This window comes from Carassius carassius, chromosome 46, assembly GCF_963082965.1.
Source record: "Carassius carassius chromosome 46, fCarCar2.1, whole genome shotgun sequence".
Classification (NCBI taxonomy): Eukaryota; Metazoa; Chordata; class Actinopteri; order Cypriniformes; family Cyprinidae; genus Carassius; species Carassius carassius.
The window spans coordinates 16723688-16746068 of record NC_081800.1 but is presented as its reverse complement, the minus strand read 5'-3'; the positions used below and the strand labels follow the sequence as shown (position 1 = coordinate 16746068).

At 36.9% G+C, this 22381-nt stretch overlaps 1 protein-coding gene across 1 annotated transcript in view; it reads left to right on the top strand.

The window, feature by feature from the left end:
- Positions 1 to 22381, top strand: part of LOC132129312 (basement membrane-specific heparan sulfate proteoglycan core protein-like) — a 98684-nt gene that overhangs the window by 34128 nt on the left and 42175 nt on the right. The window contains 26 exon segments of the mRNA XM_059540858.1: positions 1250 to 1359; positions 1611 to 1669; positions 2019 to 2179; positions 7779 to 7907; positions 9215 to 9385; positions 9529 to 9648; positions 9755 to 9886; positions 10398 to 10542; positions 11579 to 11757; positions 12001 to 12141; positions 12892 to 13055; positions 13299 to 13478; positions 14241 to 14437; positions 14625 to 14769; positions 14878 to 15005; positions 15321 to 15407; positions 15516 to 15580; positions 15752 to 15807; positions 16180 to 16320; positions 16406 to 16579; positions 16674 to 16853; positions 17037 to 17155; positions 17328 to 17439; positions 17633 to 17743; positions 18477 to 18601; positions 18742 to 18822. Coding sequence (XP_059396841.1) covers positions 1250 to 1359; positions 1611 to 1669; positions 2019 to 2179; positions 7779 to 7907; positions 9215 to 9385; positions 9529 to 9648; positions 9755 to 9886; positions 10398 to 10542; positions 11579 to 11757; positions 12001 to 12141; positions 12892 to 13055; positions 13299 to 13478; positions 14241 to 14437; positions 14625 to 14769; positions 14878 to 15005; positions 15321 to 15407; positions 15516 to 15580; positions 15752 to 15807; positions 16180 to 16320; positions 16406 to 16579; positions 16674 to 16853; positions 17037 to 17155; positions 17328 to 17439; positions 17633 to 17743; positions 18477 to 18601; positions 18742 to 18822 — 3412 coding nt within the window.

Sequence of the window (22381 nt, the reverse complement as noted above, 5' to 3'; positions counted from 1 at the left end):
CACACTGCACATTGGGCCTGGAAAATTGCCGGAACTTAGCCGGGTCATCTTTTGTGTGAACGAAACACATCCCGGGTCGGATTTTCTAACGATTTCCAACCCTATTAAGAAGAGGTCAGAAGAGTCTGTTAGGGATACAGTATACGTGAATATGAAAAACTGCGTGTCCATTTGGCAGTCGCATGAAACATGACTCTGCTGGAGAACTGTGGCATGTGGCAGCTAACTGCAAGAAAGAGCACAAATATTGACTTCCTTTCTCAATTCAGTTTGACAAACTGAAATCGGGTAAACCCACTCAGGCGAGCTGCAGGGAGGGCAGTAAAAGTGCTAGAGGCTGGAGCTTTTTAAAGGTTGATTTATTGTGAGGCTGTAGGCATAAGCTAATAGCATGTGTTTGTTTTTGTTATTGAACAGCAGCTTTTACAGAAGAATTGTCACTGTCAATGCTGAAACCTTTTCTAAATAGATTTTGTTGTGCTGTAGTTTTCAATTATTATTTGTCCTTTTAATTACCAAATTCATCTGTGCTGTACATGTGCCTATATTTAATCTTTTAGGTCATCCCCCATTTTTCATCCCCGATTTAGTCAGCCAGCTGGACTCCCAGACTGAAAAGTGGCCAAAAAATGTAAAACCAGCAAACTGCTTTAGACTGCTTTATGAGGTTTTTTCTTCCCCAGCTGTAAACATCATGAACTTTACATTTTCAAGTAAAGTTCATGCATGCAAACACATACATGTTCATTTTTACATTTAGATTATCTTTGCTGTCATCTAATCCTCAATTCAAGTAAAATTTTAAAAACACCAATAATTTAATAACACTGTTAAATGTAATCTTTAGTAAATTTTAAAATGAATATCCATTTTTATGCTGTACATTTATAGTGATGTCTGAACTCAAGTGTAAATAATTTAATAGACTTATTTTAGTGTTTAGTGTTTTATTTTTGATTTATTTAGGCAAAAACCATCACTTAGAACTAACTTTTGTATAATAAAAGTTTAAAGAATACATTTATCTTACTAATTAATTTATATATAATGTGAAATCTATAAAATAAAATTAAAAACAATTACAAATTGTAATTTACAATTTATAAAATATAGAATTGTAAAGATAATTATTGTAGTACATTAGCAGTAATATTAAAGGGATAGTTCATCCAAAAATTAAAATTGACCTTCAAGCCATCCTAGGTGTAATGATTGTTCTCGGGTGCTGTTATTGTCGCCTTGTTTCTAGTTTACTATCGGGCACTGGTGAACTTCACAAACTCATTCCAGTATGGGCCTGAACTTGATGACATCTCCTCTCCTGCTTTCATAGAGATATCATCTGCTGTCGTCGATACGGTATGTGCATCTTCTCAATGACTGTAAGCTAAAGAAATACGTGAAAAGAGAGTTTTCACAGTCATAATTAAAGGTGTGCTCCACCTGCGGATTGGGTCAGATTTTTGATCTCATGGCTTTCCTCTGTTCTCTTTGTTTATTCTGTGTTGATGGTATTTAGCTGTACAATTAGAATATCATACACCGAGACTGAAGTACTTTAATAGGCAAGGCCAGTATGTGGTGATTAATGATGTTTATCTTCTCCACAGCTTGAGTCTGACTACAATAGGATACCAGGACAGCAGTCCGTCAATGTGGTTCTCATTAAGTAAACACCATTTTCAATTTCAAACACTAATGTAATGTAATGTTCATCTTCTAATGTATAAGCATATACAGTTACTTTTGTAATCATTTCAATTTAATTAAAATTTAATTAAATTGAAATAATCAAATACTCAAGTTCTGTTTTTGCATTATGGGATCACTCTGCTCAAAAACATCTTAAACCAGCTGGTCTTCTAGTCTGGCCAAGCTGGTGTCCAAACCTTCTGTAAAAACAGCAAACTGACCAGCCTGGCCAGACTGGGATGCCAACAAACCATCTTAAGTTGTTTTTTGTGGTTGGTTTGTTTGGACTGTTGTTTTGATGAACTGTGCTCTGTGTACATTTGCAGGAAAATTGGCAAAGATGTGTTTGTGGAGCTGGACGTCGGCTCGGATAATAACTTTAATGAAACACAGATCAGAGATGTCCTGTCCTCAGTGGTTAAAGAGGGCACCATTGCCTCTTACGATACCTCAGTAAAAGGCTTCCAGTTCAGACGGCTTGGAGAAGGTATGTTCAGTGTTTTTTAAGTTTGATTTGATAATATTAATATTTATTCATAAACAAACACCGTATAACAGACACTATATGTGCACTCACGTAAACTGCAGAATAATTTGTAATAATAATAACAACAACGTTACTTAATAGTAGGGATGTCCAGATCCGATCACGTGATCAGAAATCGATCGGAATCGGACGTTACCTCCCGATCAGGACTCGGATATATATATATATATTCTCATTAATTTTTAACACATCTTTTGTTATGCGGTGGCACAGAGTTAGACCCTTTTGACTCCACACAGAAACAGCAACGCGTGCGGCATGACATCAGTTTGTTTTCAAGAGCTGGTGTGAATAAATATAGATTCAAACTCAAAGAGACATGATAGTTTGCGCATGACCTGATATTTCATTCGGACCCAAGATACAGCGAGATGAACATCACAGAGCGCTAAACTCTCATGCAGTGTGTGTTTCATTCATACTTCTCGCGCTGATATCAGGATATTCCTAATATGGACAAAAGCGTCCAGCTATGCTGTGGTGCTCACAGGAAAACAGAAACTTATGCAAACACGAAGACGTTAATATACGATCACGACAATAAATTGTTCTTCAAGTCATCTCCAGCAGGTGATAAATAAAGTATGAACAATGCAGTGCTGATTGACATAGTATTTATTACAGTATAGAAACTATTCTGCATTATTATGTGATAAACAGTGTTTGTAGTATATAAACAAATCATTATTATTTGTTATTGTCCAGCATTTATAGATCTCTAAGCCAATTAAAAGCTAGAAATTAGAGAAAAAATAAAGTTGCCTATACTACCAGTCAGAAGTTTTTGAACAGGTAAGCTTGTTAAGGTTTTTTTTTTTTTTTTTTAAGAAGTCCCTTCTATTCACCAAGCCTGCATTTATTTGATCCAAAGTACAGCAAAACAGTAAGATTTTGAAATATTTTTACTAGCCTATTTAAAATAGCTGTTTATATTTGAATATATTTCAAAATGTAATTTATTGAAGATCCTGGATCTGTTTTTTCGCTCTTCTTTATTCTTTTTTTATGTATTATAGAAGTATCGGATCGGGACTCGGTATCGGCAGATACTCAAAATCAAATGACTCGGACTCGGACTCGAGGACAAAAAACCTGATCGGGACATCCCTACTTAATAGTAATAAAAGCCAAATAACATTTTATAATCAAAATCATCAGATATTGACAAAGACATTCTCTGCAGGTTTATAAATGTGAAAAAATAAATTAACACACACAATCATCATCATCATCATCATCATTATTATTATTATTATTATTATTATTATTATTATAAACAACAAAAATTACCTTGACCAGCAATATACTCTTATATTAATAACAGGTGGCAGAGGAAATGGGATACATGTCACAGAAATAAGTTATATGAAGTAACTCCTAGTATTAGTTAATCCAAATCTATGTATGATCAGGTTCTTTTTACTAGGTATTAGTGTTGTCAAAAGACCGGTACTTCGGTACCAAGTCGGTACTAAAAAAATGAAAATGTCATGGTACCAGGTTTCTGTAAGTACCGGTGGTACCGAGTACCTGCTCAAGCTGGTTCTTGATGCATACAGCACTATGATTTCCACGAAGCATAAAACGCGGACGGAATATCAAAATCCAGTCATGAAAATGAAACTTTCATTTTACTATGGACAGTCACGGAATTTGTCAAAGTTAGCATAAATTAATCAAATTAAATTAATGAATGTGAATGTGAATGAATGAATGGCAGAGACGTGTGGGTTTGTTTTACTACATAGACTGAAGCGTGTGACGCTTGCAGTAATTTCAGCATCTGCCGTCTCAATGAGGACATAAATACATAAACAGCATCACCAGAACTATTCTGAGTCACTTCACAAGCATTTTACCTTTTCATTTGAGTAAAACCAGTGTCAATTTAAAGGTATTCATGGTAACCCATCAAAATAAAAGTTAGTTTTTACATGAAGGCATTGTGCTAGAAATATTACTATTATTTAGTAGAATGTATGTGATATTGCTACTACTGTTGAAAAAATTAATAAAACTTTATTTTTAAAGAAATAAATCACACAATATTTCTTCCATGTTTTAATTTTAATAGCAAGTCCCCTTTATTTACCAAAAAATAAAATGTGTTTTTATTTCATTAATTAAAAGACAAATTAAATTTGGGTGAAACTGTTTTTCATAATTATATTACTTGTAGAAAAACTTTAAACACAATTGTAAATAAGTATAAAGAATGGCATTGGTTTTATTCTTAGTGATAAAAAGTTTTTTTTTTTAAATTAGCATATTTTTGTGTTATGCTTTGGTACCGAAATTGGTACCGAGAACCGTGGATTTTCACTGGTATCGGTACCGAATACTGAAATTTTGGTACCGTGACAACACTACTAGGTATCATTAGCCGTGTTTCCACTGTCGAGCTTAAACCGGGTGTGCTAGTGCGTGCCAGGGCCAGTCGTGTTTCCACTGTCACTTCTGGGGCTTGATCGTGCCTCGTGGGGGCTTCCTCTGGGCCAACGGCCAGGGTTTTTTGGCCCGACGAAAACCTTGGGCCAAAGCAGGCCAGCTGGGGCTAGAGGAGGGGTTATGAACAAAGGCGGAGTTTCTCTGCATCTGGAGAGCGTCAGCGGCGTGGATCATTTCAGAAAGATAACAGCTATAAAACCAGCATTAAAGACTTCGTAAAATAAGTTGAGCTCAAAACTCACTCTTAGTCAGCAGCGAGTGTTTGAAATAATGTGATAATGTGGATTATGATCACCATACAAGGCAGAAATATTTAAAAGCGATGTAAAAGACTATGCAAGATAAACATTAACATTACCATAGTATACATGGTAAATGCAACCACTTGGAGAAATCAGACGTCAGCTTTTTATTCTCTATCACAATTGTGTTTTCATTTAGTAACATATTTTATCTGTCATCATGAGTTTAGCTCTGCGTAGAATATGTCATCAAAATAAAATAATGATTTTTGTTCGGGTGCTTTTATAAAAATAGAGAGTCATCGCTGCGGATCATAACAAAAAGCAGCTATAACACCAGCATTAAAAACTTTTTTTAATAAGTTGAGCTCAAAACTCACTTTCAGTTGGCAGCGTGTGTTTGAAATAATTTGATGCGATGTGGATTATAATCATACAAGGCAGAAATATTTATAACATTACCACAGTAAACATAGTAAATATGACCGCTTGAAGAATTCAGATGTCAGCTTCTTTTTCTCTATCACAATCGTGTATTCATTTAGTAACTTACATTATCTGTCATAAGTCTCGTTTCGAGAGTTTAGCTCCACGTCGCCTATCATAAAAATATAATAATGTTTTTTAGTTTTTTTTGTTTGGGATCTTTTATAAAAATAGAGATATCATCATTCATTCTAAATGTGACGTATATAGGCTACTGTGGCTACAAATAAACAGAAACGGACTCGACTGAATAAGCAGGCTATTTTTATAAGCGTTTAAAATAAATAAATAAAATACAAATAAATGTATTTCTGTGCGATTTAATTTTGAGTCCTGATAAATTAATTCATTATGATCAATGTATCACTTATTCTATAGTAAAACATAGATGCTTTTTAATAGGAATATTTAACAAAGCATACAAACACACGGCCACTTTTATCATGTTCGTTTTGTGATAGTGACTAATTTCTTAGTTTTCTGATAACTTCTCTTTGTTGGTGAAATGATGGGGTTTCGTGACGTTGTTCCTGAGAGGCGTGTAAAAGGTGTGTTTTAGTGACACGCAGCATACTTCAGGCCCTGACTGTGGAAACCCTGCGCTATTCTGGCCTCGGTGCTACTGTCCGAGGCTATTAGCACCGCCCGGCCTGTTTTAAGCCCTGGCTCGCACTGGCTCGCACTGGCTCCACAGTGGAAATGCTGCTATTTAGGTTATTCAAACTTCACACCTTATTTATTGAAAGGTGAAGAAGCAACATCATGCCTACATAACACTGTTAAGCATCTTTTACTGGACTGCACAGTTTTAAATGTAAATAGACAACATTTTTATTCAGAGATATGTACCGTATTTTCCAGACTGTAAGTCACACTTTTTTTCATAGTTTGGCTGGTCCTGCGACTTATAGTCAGGTGCGACTTATCAAAATTAATTTGACATGAACAGAGAGAAATGAACCAATAGAAAACATTACCGTCTACAGCCGCGAGAGGGCGTTCTATACTGCTCAGTGCTCCTGTAGCCTACACTGAGCAGGATAGAGCGCCCTCTCGCGGCTGTAGACGGTAATGTTTTCTCTTGGTGCTTGGTTCTAAATAAATGCGACTTACATATTTTTTTTTTCCTCATCATGACGTATTTTTGGACTGATGCGACTTATACTCAGGTGCGACTTATAGTCAGAAACATACGGTATTTAACTGATATATACAAAAAAGACAGTATTTTAAAAGTCTTGCATTAATCTTAAATATCTTGTTTAGCTTTTTGTTACCATATTTTCCGGACTATAAGTCGCACTTTTTTCATAGTTTGGCTGGTCCTGCGACTTATTAATCAAAATTAATTTGACATGAACCAAGAGAAATGAACCTAGAGAAAACATTACCGTCTACAGCCACGAGAGGGACTGATGCGACTTATATAGGTGCGACTTATAGTCTGAAAAATACGGTAATTGTATGACTCCTGTTATTCACTTTGTTCTCATCATGAAGATAGTTTTGCTGCTGACATAAAAAAGATTAATAATAACGACAATAATTATAATTCTGATTGTGTTAAAATTATTGTCAAATCCAAACTTGCATTTTTACCGTTGTATTTTACACTTTATGGTTTATAAAAGTATTCATTCTTGCACTTCTGTTAAGAACTAGTCATAATTTAACAATGTAGTATAGATAATGTTGTCTGGTTGTGGTCTGGTTCATAGCTGACACTCCTCCTCCTGTGGAGCCCATCACTGTGCCAGGTTTGTCCTCATCCAGGTCTGCTGCATGGAGACAATAATGCATTAGAACACAGTCCAGTCTTGTTTACTTGACAGTTGAAGGTTTTCGCAGCATAAGTTGGGGCTGTGTAGAGGATGAAACCTATATGCATGTGTGCACTGTGATGAAGACCTGAGTATGACGAGAAGAACAAAAGGCTTTGCATGGCTTTCAATATTTTTACTTTTGGTTTAAGGTACCAGATATGACAATTCAGGACTGAATAGAAAAGCCAGAATGAACATTATACAGATTTGCACTTTGGCTTTGTTCACATTGCACATAAATCTGATTTGATTTGTTTTTTTAATTGGATTTCTTTTTCTTTTCTTTTCCTTTTTCTTTTTCTTTTCTATTCAGACTATGAAAGCTAAACAGATTTTGTGTTGGAAGCAGATTTCATTGCCTGTGTGAACAAAGCGTTTTTGTATCCTCTTGAAACGGCAGGTCCCGCATGGAAAGGCAATGATAGGCTTGCAGTGAAACATTGAAACATCTTTCAACAAAGCATCATGTACAGTTTTTCTTGGATCACTGCATTGCGTACAGTGCATCACAGCACTGAATATGTGTCTCTACCACCTCAGTGATTTCCAGTGCCAGAGAATGTTTGTCAGATGAGTTCAGATGTCAGGATGGGCTTGCGTGTATCCCTGTGGTGTATGTGTGTGACAAACGGCCTGACTGCATTGACTTCAGTGATGAAATGAACTGTGGTGAGTGAGACTGCTTCCTCACTTCTGTAAGACTGCTTCTTATAAATGAGTGCCATTACTTTGTTAACTGACTAACACCATCTAAATGCACTTTGATATCATGCATAAGATTTATATTATTCTTAATATATATTTTTTATTTTATTTTATTGTATTTCATTTGGCAAGTAAACATATGAATGTAATACAGTGCTCCACACGGCACCGGGGGTAAAAAAAAAAAAAAAAAAAGGCCTTCTGAAGTGAAGAGATGCGTTTGTGTAAGAAAAATATCCATATTTGCAACTTTATAAACCATAATCTATAGCTTCCGCTAACTTTCGTATGTGCATTCACGAGAGAGTGGCGTTCCAGTGGATGACTATTACTATACTAGTCCCGCAAGAATCAAGTTTTGTTTACAGCAAACGAAAACCAGTCTCCTCTTGACTTAGATCGAAATCCTCTGACATTTTCCTTTACAAGTCCTCATCTAATTCATGACCGGTGTTTTGTTTTGCTCTCTCTTCTGCTCTTACGCATTTGTCTCTTTTCATTTCATCTTACACTAAACCTACATCATTCGTCATCCGCTGGAACTCTGCTCTCTCTCTACGACAGTTAGCGGAAGCCAGAGTTTATAGTTTATACATTAAATATGTATGTTATTTTTTTTTCACAAATGCATCACTTCACTTCAGAAGGCAATTTTAACCCATATGAGCCATGTGGAGCACTTTTTATGATCGATAGACAGACCTTTTTTGGCCTTCAAAATCTCGACCATTATAAAGCTTCGAAAGCTTTTTTTTATATATGACTCTGATAAAGAATAAAAGTCATATACACCTAGGATAGCTTGCGGGTGAGTAAATCATGGGGTAATTCATTTTTGGGGGAACTATCCTTTTAAATTGTTAGCATATATTTAATTTGTGTTGCAATGTGCTAAGGGAAGTCGTGGCCTAATGGTTAGAGAGTCGGACTCCCAATCGAAAGGTTGTGAGTTCGAGTCCCGGGCCGGCAGGAATTGTGGGTGGGGGGAGTGCATGTACAGTTCTCTCTCCACCTTCAATACCACGACTTAGGTGCCCTTGAGCAAGGCATCGAACCCCCAACTGCTCCCCGGGCGCCGCAGCATAAATGGCTGCCCACTGCTCCGGGTGTGTGCTCACTGTGTGTGTGTGTGTGTTCACTGCTCTGTGTGTGTGCATTTCGGATGGGTTAAATGCAGAGCACAAATTCTGAGTATGGGTCACCATACTTGGCTGAATGTCACTTCACTTTTTAATAATTGACAGCTCTAATTTGATCAATTATTTTCACAGTTGTTCCTGTACGTCCTACTCCACCTACGCCTCCTAAAACCAGACCCCCACCTGGCCCAGGACCCTGCCGTGCAGACCAGGCCACCTGTCAGAACGGACAGTGCATCTCACGGGACTACGTGTGTGATGGGGAAACAGACTGCGCTGATGGCAGCGACGAGTTCAATTGTGGTAGGACAAATGGCAGTTTCCTGTAACCATTACATTGACCACAAAATTAAAACCACTTATTTATAATCAAGCAGGTTATGCTGGTGATAATATTTTTGTCTGAACTCTGCACTTACTATACAACTATATTTGTAATTGCAAAGGAACTCCAACTCCCTGTGAACCCAATGAGTTTAAGTGTCAGAACGGCCGCTGTGCCCTGAAACTGTGGCGTTGTGATGGGGATAATGACTGTCAGGACAACTCAGATGAGATGAACTGCCGTAAGTCAGACATGAGGTTCCGTCCACAGATGGGGGAAGTTGTTTGGAAACCTGTTTCAAAAAACTCACTTTGCTAATAATTGATTCTTTTTTATTGTTCCTTCAGCCACTAAAGGTCCGGGGGACACATGTGCCCCAGAGCAGTTTGTGTGTTTGTCTGACCGCACATGCATTCCTGCCAGCTACCAGTGTGACGAAGAGCCGGACTGTCCCGACCGCTCTGATGAATATGGCTGTGGTAGGGCATTACTATCCAATTAATCTTTAACAAGTAAACATTGATTGTCATGCCATTCCAAACACTATAACTCTTTTGTCTCCACTTGTTTTTCACTGTCATACTCACTTTGACATCCAAATCCTGAAAATTGTGTATATATGGTCTGCAAAGAAAGATTCATGTCCACCAGCTTGTTTTGTCTCACTCGTACAGCTTTTCAGTAACATATAGAGCTCATATTCCATATATCTTGTGCTTATAGCTTATTTAACAGGTAGCTTTGGTATTGTTTCTGTCAGCAGTGCCTCCGGGCTCTGGCTGGATGATCTCACGGAATAAATCTGCCAAATAAAATTTGTGCTGTCCCAGGCTGCCAATTTAGAATCAAAGATATGCTGTGTGTGTGGTTTCTTGTCTCCATATGTATGTTTTACTATATAAGCATTCATGTAACACTGTAAAATCTGCAGATTGAAATTGATTGTACTTTAAAATGAATAACTATACGTTCTCTCTCATTGTACCCAAGCACCTCCCATTGTGACCGTCCCACCAGAAGAGTCCATCGTAGTATCGCGGGGGGAAACTGCGACCTTTACTTGTTCTGCCATTGGTGTGCCTGTTCCCATCATCACATGGCGTCTTAATTGGGGACACATACCAACCAGTAGCAGGTAGGTCAGGATGTAATAAGCATTGTGGATTAAAAACTCTGAAATGATCAAGATCACAATCTGTGTTAAATCACAATCTACAGTCCACAATCTATGTAAGTCATACAGTCCATATACTCTTAAAGACTGAATAAAGTGAAGAATACTTGTGGTCTCATCCATTCCTATTGTACTCCCACAGCTCTCTTTGCTGAACTCTATAAATAAAGTAAATGAATAACTTTAGAACTAGTATAAGTGAGAACAGAGGGCAATACTTCATGTACTCAATGAGAAACAGACTGTTGTTATTTTGGCAAAAAGGTTGTGAACTGTCTCTTTTCCCATTATTGAATCTCAGATCGTCTTCTGATGTTGCTTCTTTGCCATTACTATTTATCATAATAATTATTGGACATTATTAATATATAACCAGATAATGATATTTAATTAGCTCCTCAGCATGTACTCTTCTGTGTAATCATTTCTTGGCTATTGTAGGTTTTTTCAGTTAGATGTGATTTTATTTTATTTTTAAAAAGGCAAAGTTTTTGTTTTTGTCTTTCATAACCAGATTTTTTTTGTTCATTTCTACATGGACTAATAATTATACAATAGCAGACCCATTTGTGATAAGTTACATTTCCAAGGTTATTAGTTCAATTAACAAAACTCCAAACAATTACATATAATAAAACTGAAAATAAAATACACAGCAAAAAACAAAAACAAATGTGTAATTAAATAATTAATATTAAAATAATAAATGAAAATAAGTTGAGTAGGTTCCTAAGTCATGAGCATGAATATGTATGTTTTTAAACTAGGACTATTAGTAGAATGTGTTAATTGTATTGCGATAAATTATTATTAATTAAATTAACATGTTAAACAAGCACACCAATTCAACTTAAATTGAATAATACTCCGTTGGAACCATTCACATAGGACACATTATTTCATTTAAAAAAAAAAAACAGCTGCAAAGAGGACGAGGAATGAAACTGAATTCTGGGCTCTGGAAACTGCCCTAATTTAAACATGATTCTATTGACAGAATCACAACGAGCAGTGAGAATGGGCGAGGAACGCTCACCATCCGTGACGTGAAGGAAGGTGACCAGGGCGCGTACAGCTGTGAGGCCATCAACGCTAAAGGCCTAGTGTTTGCCATTCCTGATGGGGTCCTCAGCCTGTCTCAGAGACCAAAACCAGGTACTGCACCAGCTCCATATGGTGCGAACATCTTTAGATTACTGTGTATTCTGTATTATATGTTTGTTCTCATCTGATGCATTCTTCTCCAAAGAAAGATGTCATCTTTTCTTTGTGAGAGACGGGTTATCCTACTGTTTTTTGACCGTATGTTGTGACATTGTGGTCTCACCCAGCTCAAACCTGATGGTGGTTGTCTTACCATCCATTGTCTTCCATGTCGTTCTTGTCCAGTTGTGTCATCCTCTCTGTACGTGTTAGCAGGTAACTGCAATGATGGGCACTTTAGCGTGGGCCATCACTGCATGCCATGCTTCTGTTTTGGCATCACAAAGAACTGTCGGAGCACCAGTCGCTACCGCAGCCAAATCACACTGCGCTTCACAGAGGACGATGACTTCAAAGGTACTCAACTGATTCAAAATTAGGATTCTTCCATTTATGTTTATCGATTTACAATTGGAGAATGTAGATGCTGTGGCAAATTTTGGTGTCAATTTATCACTAACCCTGCAAAGCATAACATATGAAATATTAGTCAGATCAGGACCAGTTATTAAATGTTTAGACATAATATCTAAAAAAAATATGCATGTGTTTTTTTGTTGAGTGTCATTTAAGCTCAAGGTGGATAACAAGCCATTTTGTTCAAAGGTATAAATTGAACCAAAAATATGCAATTTGGTGCAGTCTCTGATATTTATATGGCCAAAAAGATGAATTTCAGTTAGCTTGTAATGTAAATCAATGGTTCTTTTTATAACTATTTAGCAGACTGCTTAGATAAAATGCATTTAAATATCAGTTGTTAATCAATATCTCAGTATTATGTCTTTGTAGATTTGTATTTAAATGCTTTATGATCAAAGCTCTATAGTTTTAATTGTGGGCGGCAAAACATAATGCATTCAGTTTAAACAAACATAATGCAATGCAAAACAATGATTGATAGATGTATAAATAAATGTTCATCTAAAACCTGATATTTGTTGCACACAATTTAGCACAGTTTAAAAAAAAATTGTTGTATGGAAAATCAAGTAAACCTAAACCTTAAACCTTTTATTGGGGTTAAAGTAACAAATGATACACTGAGATGGAAGATATGGTACACTACTTTTCTCTTGTCTGTCTGTTTTTTGTTTTAATCCACAGGAGTCAATGTGTCACTTCCTAATCATCCAAGCACTCCACCACATCTCTCCAAAACTCAGATGTTGATCAATCCAGAGAGTGAGTTCCAGCTAGTTGATCTGTCTCGCCATTTCTTCGAACAAGACTCTTATTGGACTCTGCCTCGCCAGTTCCTGGGCAACAAGGTTTCACTCCCCTCCACAATACTCTACTGAACAAATATAGATAGGAGCTCAATAACACATTGACTAATCCGTATCTTCCTGTTTTTGCTCAATCCCATTTCCATCTTCTCCCTTTCATTTTCTGTCTCTCCTCTCACTGTCACTGTGATGTGGTAGCTAGATTGTCTTGGGAAGCATGTGTTAAATATGCATTGAAGCTCTTGGACGTCTTGGTATTCTGGTCACTGTGTCTGTGTTGTACAGGTCGACTCGTATGGAGGTCATCTGAAGTTTAAGGTGAGATACTCACTGCAGCGAGATGGATCTCAACCAAAGGAGAAACCTGATGTTGTGCTGAGCGGCAACGGGCAGAAACTTATTTACCGTAGAGGCGACCCAACTTCACCTGACACAATCAACCATAGAGAGATCAAGTTTACAGAGGTGAGCCACATATGTGAAATGCTTAAGTATATAAAATACATGCACACTATTATTTAAAGATGTGACAGTTTTTTGTTTTTGGATGAAGGCTCTTCTGCTCACCAAGGCTACATTTATTTGAAAAAAGTACAGTGAAATATTAATATTGTTAAACATCATTACAATTTAAAATAACTGTTTTCTAATTTAAAATAGTTTAAAATGTAATGCATTCCTGTGATATTAAAGCTGAATTTTCAGCAACCATTTCTCCAGTCTTCAGTGTCACATGATCCAAAAGTAATCATTCTAATATGCCGATTTGCTGCCCAAGAAATATTTCCTATTATTACTACAGTTGAAAATGGCTTAATTTTTGTGGAAACGATGACACATTTTTTTTCCAGGATTAATTGAGTAGAATGGTTAAAAGAACAGCATTGGTATGAAACATAAAACTTCAGTAATATTAGAAATGTCTTTATTGTCACTTTTGATCATTAATAAAAAATAAAACTTACCTACCCCAGACTTATGCTTTGAAGTACAGAGAAAAAAAATTCATAACCATGGCATACACTTACTGTTGACAGGAGATGTTGACCGAACTCATGGTTAATTTAATCTAAAAATCAAAAATCTAATCAAATGTAATATTTTGATGGATTTGCAGTATTGCTAGTTCTACACACATTTGTTAAAGTAAAATATATTTTTGTTTTCAGTGGTTTTGCAGCGGTGTTGCTTGTTAGTGTTATTCACCTCTTTCTCTGTGTGTCTCAGGAAAACTGGCAGCACTCTTCAGGAAGAGCAGTAACTCATGATGACCTCATGATGACCTTGGCCAACTTGGAGCGCATCCACATTCGCACCATTTATGATAACCGCATGTCCAGTGTCAGTCTGAGTGACATCAGCATGGATACCACCACCAAAGAGTTCACCCCGCAGGGGACCCCAGGAGACGTGGAGGAGTGCAGGTGAGTCTGCCTTTAAATCAACAGATAGGATTACAGCCCTGACAGAAAATATCAAAGATTTGATTTCTATTTGAATTTTTGTATGTTCTTTGGACACTAAGAGCAACTAAGATTAAGCCAAATGTCTTTATTTTTTAGAATTCTGTGTGAAAGTGTTAATCTGTGTGAATTTGTTGATCTCAAACAGATGTCCTGCTGGGTATTCAGGCCTGTCTTGTGAGTCCTGCTCCCCTGGTTTCGAGCGGGTACCTGGACCCTACCTAGGCATCTGTGCAGGCTGCAACTGCAATGGTCATGCCAGTGCCTGTGACCCTATTAGTGGACACTGTCTGGTAAGGATAAGTGTTTCTATGCATTATAAATATGTAGCTCACTAATACACTGCATCAGCTACTAGAGTACTGTATGCCACACAATGAAGTATAAATGTCATTTGACAGAGTTGTCAGCATAACACAGAAGGACCTCAGTGTGACAAATGCAAGCCAGGCTTCTTCGGTGACCCAAGTCGAGGACGATATGATGACTGCAAACCCTGTCCTTGTCCATACACAGAGACGTCTCGACGGTAAAGATATCAAACCTGTGTATATAATATAAGAAATGATCTAAAATAATAGAATACAAAATTATATATAATAATTGAATAATGTTGTTCTGAAAATAATATTTTTTTAAACATTCTGTATTTAACATGATATAATATAAATGATTTTTAATAATTATAATAATAATTTAATTCTGAAAATAAAAATATACATACTTTTTTATACTTATGATGATATATTATTAGTATTATTAATAGTAATAGTAATTTACATTATTTGATTGGAACTTTCACCAAACATCTTTGTGAAAAACTGGTCTGTTGATTTGTTCAAAGATTTTCAGATACTTGCTTCCTGGACCATGACAAGCAGCCAACATGTGACGCCTGCAGACCCGGTTACACAGGGCGACGTTGTGAGAGGCAATGGAGCAGCTCTTTTGCATGTTGTTGTTTTAACACTACATTTTGTGGTGCTGAGTGCATGCATATAAGACATATGTCATCATCTGTATTTTTGTTTTGCCACAGATGTGCTCCAGGATATGTTGGCAACCCTATTCAGCCCAATGGCAAATGTGTCTTTTCTACTAGCCGTGAGCATTTTTTCCTTCATTTTTGTTTAAATTTGTGGTAGTAAGTGATTTATTAGATTACTATTAAAGGCAAGTGCACTGTATGCTGCAATGCCAGCTGTTTGTGTCCAGGATTTTTTAAAGCATTTAAGTTGTAATTGTCAACCATATGGTGTTCTTGTCCATGTTCAGCAAAGTGTGATAACAGAGGAACCATCAATCCCATCAGCCAACCATGCTACTGCAAGGTATTAAATTCCATTACAGTTACTTTTTAAATACACCACCATTAAGAAGTTTGGAATCAGAAAGATTTTTATGTTTTTGTCAGAAGTTGCTTATGCTCATAACTAGGCTGCATTTATTTGATAATAATTTTTTTGGAAATAGTGATGCATTTTGTTTTGTGTGTTCTTTGATGAATAGAACGTTTGAAGGACAATATTTATTTGAAATGGTTATCTTAGAAATTATAAATGTCTTTAATTTAAATTTAATGCATCAAGGCTAAATAAAAGTATTAATTCTTAAAAAAAAAAAAAAACGGCCTTGATTGGTAGTGTATAACAATTTCAGTAGAATATAAATGTTCGAACAGTGTTGGTTCTTCTGTTGTGCAGACCAATGTGGTTGGTGCTCTTTGTGATGAGTGTAAGAATGGCGCTTTTAATTTGGCGGCTGAAAATCCTGAAGGTTGCTTGCAGTGTTTCTGTATGGGAGTTACAAAACAGTGTGCCAGTTCAACCTGGAGCAGAGATCAGGTAACCACATCCTCTAATCTTGTCATAGTTGTACCTGTAAGTAATGTTAAAATCAACCATTCAATGTTTTTTGGTTGATCTGAAGGTTCGAGGTGGTGTCAATGGCCAGCTCTTCACCCTTTCCAATGCAGCAAACACTAGGACCATCTCTGAGGGCTTCACCCAGAGAGCAAGTACAGAGGTGGTCTACCGATCCTTCACCAGTATCCCTAATGACATCTACTACTGGGTCCTGCCTCAGAATTTTAGAGGGGACAAGGTGAAAACATCTTATGCAATGCCATATGTACAATCTGACCTTTGTCAGGATTTATAGCACATGTCAGTGTGCTGTTTTTCTGTCCTGTGTAAAGGTCACAGCATATGGTGGAGAACTGCAGTACAGGATGCATTATGAGACACAGGCTCGTTCACTAGTGATTGATAGACAACCTGATGTGGTTCTCCAAGGCAACGGCATCTTCCTGGAGCATTATTCACAGACCAAACCACTTCCTAGAGTACCAGCCACCATCACTGTGAATTTTAGAGAGGTGTGTTGCAAAATACTGTATACATATGTTTCTACTTCTTTTTATTGGGTGTTTTGTACAAAGTGTCATTTTTTTATTTAAATGACATGTTTTGGAGCTGTATATTTTTTTTAAAGGCCATAAAGTGAAACTTGATCTCGCTTGATTTGCTTTATGAATTCCCATTGCCTGTAATCCCCACAGTCTGCATGGAGACGGTCAGATGGACAGCCATGTACTAGAGAGCACCTGCTGATGGCTTTGGCAGATATCAGCTTATTTATGATCAGAGCGACTTATGCAGACAATATGGCTGAGAGCCGGTAACTTTGCACTTTCAATTTTGCTCTTGGTCCCTAATTATACATTGACTCTTGATGTCCTTTATATTTACATCCTCTGAATGGCATCACATTGTCCTGTTTGGCTCCTATCTGTCACTTAACTGATTATGTGAGTAGGATATTAGTGTTTAATCTCAGTCTCCCTGTTTAGTATCTCCAATATACAAATGGACATTGCAGTGCCCCAGGCTACAGGAAACGAGAGGGCTCTGGAGGTGGAGGAGTGTGCCTGTCCTCAAGGATACACAGGACCTTCTTGCCAGGTATATTTTAAGACTAAGAGGTTCTGCCTGTGAAGTTAATAACAGTCTTGATCTCCAAATGGAGGTTCTTAGCAACTCATTGAACACTTTAGCTCTAAAGCTCTATGTCAATGAAGAGAATGGATGCTGAGTTCATAACTTTGGCACAGACACCTGTGAGCCCAGCCAACTCTGACTCACCCATTGTTTGCAGGACTGTGATGTCGGCTACACCCGTACACCGGGACTTTATCTTGGCACCTGTGAGAAGTGTGACTGCCACGGGCATGCCAGTGGCTGTGATTCAGAGACTGGAGGATGCTTGGTGAGTTAACCTTTCCGTTGCATTGATTATGGTTTATAGAGATTTGTGTGGAGTAGGGATGTGCAAAACAACATAATGTATATTCAAAATTAACTAGTCGGTAAGTATCCTTAACTAGCTGACTATAAAATAAATTAACCTCCATAAAATACTCAGCCACAGTAATTAATTAGTTGGATGACTGGTCGTTTATTGTGAATAAAATCAAAACCAAAAAATCTATACAGAAAATTTACATCAAACAGTTGACAATTTTTTCTTTTTTTTCTTTCGTTCTTGATCACTGATTATATTTTAACTACAAATTAATACTGATATTATTTTTGCTATGATTTTACTGCAACTAGTTGATCTATAATCTAATAACTGACTAGTTTAAATCTAAGCTAGAATTATAAAATAAAAAAAACTTCATTAACTAGTAAACCAAGTCAGTTATTGGATGACTGGTTCACTAGTTAAATAAAATCTGTGCTAAAATTATATTTAAAAAACTTAGTCAGTTATAGGATTACTGGTTGACTATCATGACTAAAGTCAGAAGAAATCAAAGCTAGCTCATCAAACTAGTCATCCTGAAAAATTAAATTGTCAGTTATTGGAAAAATGAAGACCAAAGACCAAAAATGTCTGTATTACAGAAGTATATGAGAAAAAATACAATCTAGTCATCCTCTGTAGTCAACTCATTCCTTATTTTGAGTGACTGACCTCATTTTCCCTTCTGTTTTAGAATTGCCTACATAACACTGTTGGGAGCCGTTGTGAAAACTGCCTCCCTGGTTTCTATGGAAATCCAAGGACTGGTGATCCACAGGCATGTAGACCCTGTCCTTGTCTAGGACACTCTAGTAGCCAGTGAGTTTGCCTTTCTCTATTAACTTTATCAAACACATTTTTTTTTCAGATAAAGAGGTTAAAGGTGCCTGTATGCCCTTCAGACATATTATAACCTATAATTCATATTCATCCAATCTAATACTTTTCTTCTTCCGAAGGCCTTTATCTTGTTACTTGGACTCAGATGAAGAGCCCACATGTGAATGTCCTGTTGGTTATACTGGAAGACACTGTGAAAGGTAAGCGTCTATGGTCCAATGAGAGGGTAAACCTCCCATTCATTATGCTAGTAAAGCTGGGCTTGGCCAAACTGGTGACAGAGGTGATCGGCATCCCTTTATCTACTGCCAGAAAGCATGTGTCTGTTGCATTCCAGCATCTCTTCAACCATTTGTGATTGAATGGCATTTGTCAATTGGTATGGGAGAAGCAAGCCTTGAATCAGTGCCACCCATACCAAAGTGTCAATGTCTGAAGGCATTTTTGGAGGAGTTTATATGTATAAGCAGTGGTGCTTAAAATTATTGTGTACAGTTCGTCTGAAGTCGTCACCTTTTTCAAGCATAAATGTTTAAATTCTCTACTGTGAGAGAAAAGTTCCTTCTTACTGTCAGCAAGGCTGAGATCTCTTTTTGAAGGTTAATTGAATTAATTCATTGCATAATGTCACTTGTAACAGGTGTTGCATCCCTTTTAATGCTTCACTGCATCTTTGTAAAGCCTTTGCTGCATTTTGAGCAACTTTTTCTTATCTCAAACTCTTCTTCTAGACATTTGTGGGTCTCTAGGGTTGTTTATGCTTTCCATACTGAAGCATAAACAAGTTGATGACATGGGTTTTGGATCCTTGTCACTCGCTCAGAGTGCAAAAGCTTTTGGGTGTCTGGGATAAAAAAAACAAACAAACAAAATACATATGGCTTATGTATATATTTTTTAATTTGGTTCCGACGTGCCCCGTCTCATCGTGGCTCTCAGCATTTCCAACTGCGGGGACTTCTACCTAGAAGGTTCAAAAGATTTCCTTCCCACTACATGTGATGAAGCTTTCTACCTGAGTCCTGGGAAGAGGCAAGCTCTGGATACAACTGACCAAAACATTGGTGAATACATTGATAGAACAGAAGATAGTACTTCTTCAGTACCTGAAACAACTACAAGATCTTTGCTGTCAACAACTATACGTAGTTTAAACCACCGTTGGACTCGTGGGCCTCTGCGTTACACTCCAAGTCCTGAGGCACGACAGGAGAGATTCCAGATGCTCTTAAAGATGCACACGAATCGCTTCAACCAGCGCCTCAGTGCGCTTGAGAGCAACATGCTGGACATAAAAGACAGCCTCGAGAACATGAGGAAGCACCAGAGTCACTTCAATTCTCAGCTGAAGACACTAGCCAGTGTTTTGTCTCCAAAACACAAGAAAGACAGAATCAATGAATTGACCAACAAATACACCAACATTAAAACAAGACTAAATAAACTAGAACACAAATTTGAGATACTGATTGATGGCTTCACTGCGCTAGCACAAGAGTTAGACAAAGTCAAACATGCACACCATATGGCACGTCCAGCACTGGATCAAAGAGATATCGCTGTCATTACTACCACCCGGATTCCACCCTTGACTACCGCTTGGATTACTCCCATTTCTACCAGCAGATTTCAAATGAGAACTGTTATTCCCAAAACCCTGCCAACTCCACATATTATCCCCACAACTAACTTTGCAAAAGATGGACTTTCCCAGATGAATGGAAGTTCAATTAAGAGGCTAGGAAAGTTCTTAACTAAAAGGATCCAACCAATATCAACAAGAGTAGACACTGAAATCAACTTCACATCAAAGGCAGATAACAAACATCACAGTAAATCTTCTAGGAGATCAACAGTTCCCAAAGGAATTGCCAGCCATCCTCTTACTGCATCCTCTGAAAGGCTTTCAACTTTGGTTACCTCTAATGAAACGCAACAGAATCAACAAAAAACAAAGACACCCACTACAGTTTCTCTTAAATCCCAGGCAAGGATTAACAGAATTTCTCAAAAACACCACAAAAGTGGTCCAAAAGTAAATGGGAAGTCTGCAGAGTCTCAAAAAACTACAAGGAAACATGATCAACTATCCCATTCATATACAAAACTCCAAGTTAAAGAAGAATCTGCAACTAAATTTCAGATTCCTCCTCCATCGCATACAAAAATCCCTCAAATTGGAGAATCGGCTAAATCTTCCAAGTCATCAAGCAAACCACAAAAAGGGGCACGTATTGCTTCAAAAAAATCATCCAAATCTATGAAAACTCAAAGAAATTATTTGGTAGTAAGTCCGTCCAAAAAAGCCACAAACATCAGCAAATCTTCTCACAATGTCCAAACAAAGAGAAGACGTTCTAAGACTGAATCTTCCAAGCAAAATCAGTTAGTTCCTTCTAATGAATCGAGAGGTGCATCAGACTTAAGGTCCAACCAACCTGAGGAGTTTACCTACACAACTGCTTCTAGTAAATCAGCTGACAAGAAAAGATTACACTCCCCTAAACCCAAAGTAAAATTGCCTGTTTCAAGAAAATCAACTCCAAGCAAACCATCTAACTCCATTAATGTTTTAGACTTCATCTTCATGAAGAATAACAGGGGCCAAAAAACATTAAAAAGATCCATGCTGAAACAAGACGAGAACCTTTATATTGTTCTAGGAAGGCTGGCAATTCCTGTTAAAATTCCTGATTACTAAATATTATGGTGTTTATTTTACCAGTTTATTTTACGTTGGACCTTTTTTCTTTCTCTTTTAGCCCACATAGGAGCTATGCAGAATGTATTGTGAATGTTCAGGCTTGAGGTATAAATACAAACTATGATGCAAAAGTGGTATTACATATCATCATGCTTATAAACCAAGAATGTTATAAACTAAGCATGTTGTGCCTTGCTTTTTTTATTTAATGATGCTCCTAATGTTTAGAAGAAGACCTTTCCTAATTTTTAGCAGAATTGTGGAAATAATGTTTTATTAATATTATGTGATGTCTTGGTTGTACTGTTAATATTATTTTGTCTACTTTTATATTCAGACATTATTTTGTGTATTTTTATACACATTCAATTTAATTCTGTTAATCTTTATTTATCCACACTGCCTACTTATTGTCTTGTAAAGTTTGTGATCTCCATCAACATAGAACCTTGATTTGCCCAAAAGTTGTATTTTGTATTTTCAGCAGTATATATTTAAAAGGTTTTTTAAAAGTAGTGGGTTATTGTATTGAATTATATTGTAGTGTATTAGTGTATAATGTATTTGTCTGGACTACCTTGGAACCTTGCATTATCAGGTAAGACTTTTTGTCAAGTTCCTCAGCTTCCACAAGTTTGGGGATGAGGTGGTTTTACTTGATTAGACAATTTGATTGGGTCCTTCTGGTTGTCTTTGGCTTTATTTCAGCCCATCAGATTAGCAAAGTAGTTTTTCAAAGAGAAGAGGAGCGAGAGAGGAGAGAGAAGACCATTACTGGCTGTAATTTATCCATCTATTTTTATTATTATTACTATTATTACCCAACCATTTTTTCCCCTTCGTGAACCAGTTATCTGCACACAAATCAAAGTTCCTTTATGTTAGCATTATTAGCTTGTCTGAAAATGTTCAAGAAGTATTTGAAGAAGCTCTATGCATTAATCATATTCTCAGAGAGGTGTGAATCCATTCATAGCAATCATAAATCACTCTTAATGTTTATGGGATGTCCGGTCACATCTCTGTTAATTCCTAATGTGGTTTCATTTTAACTG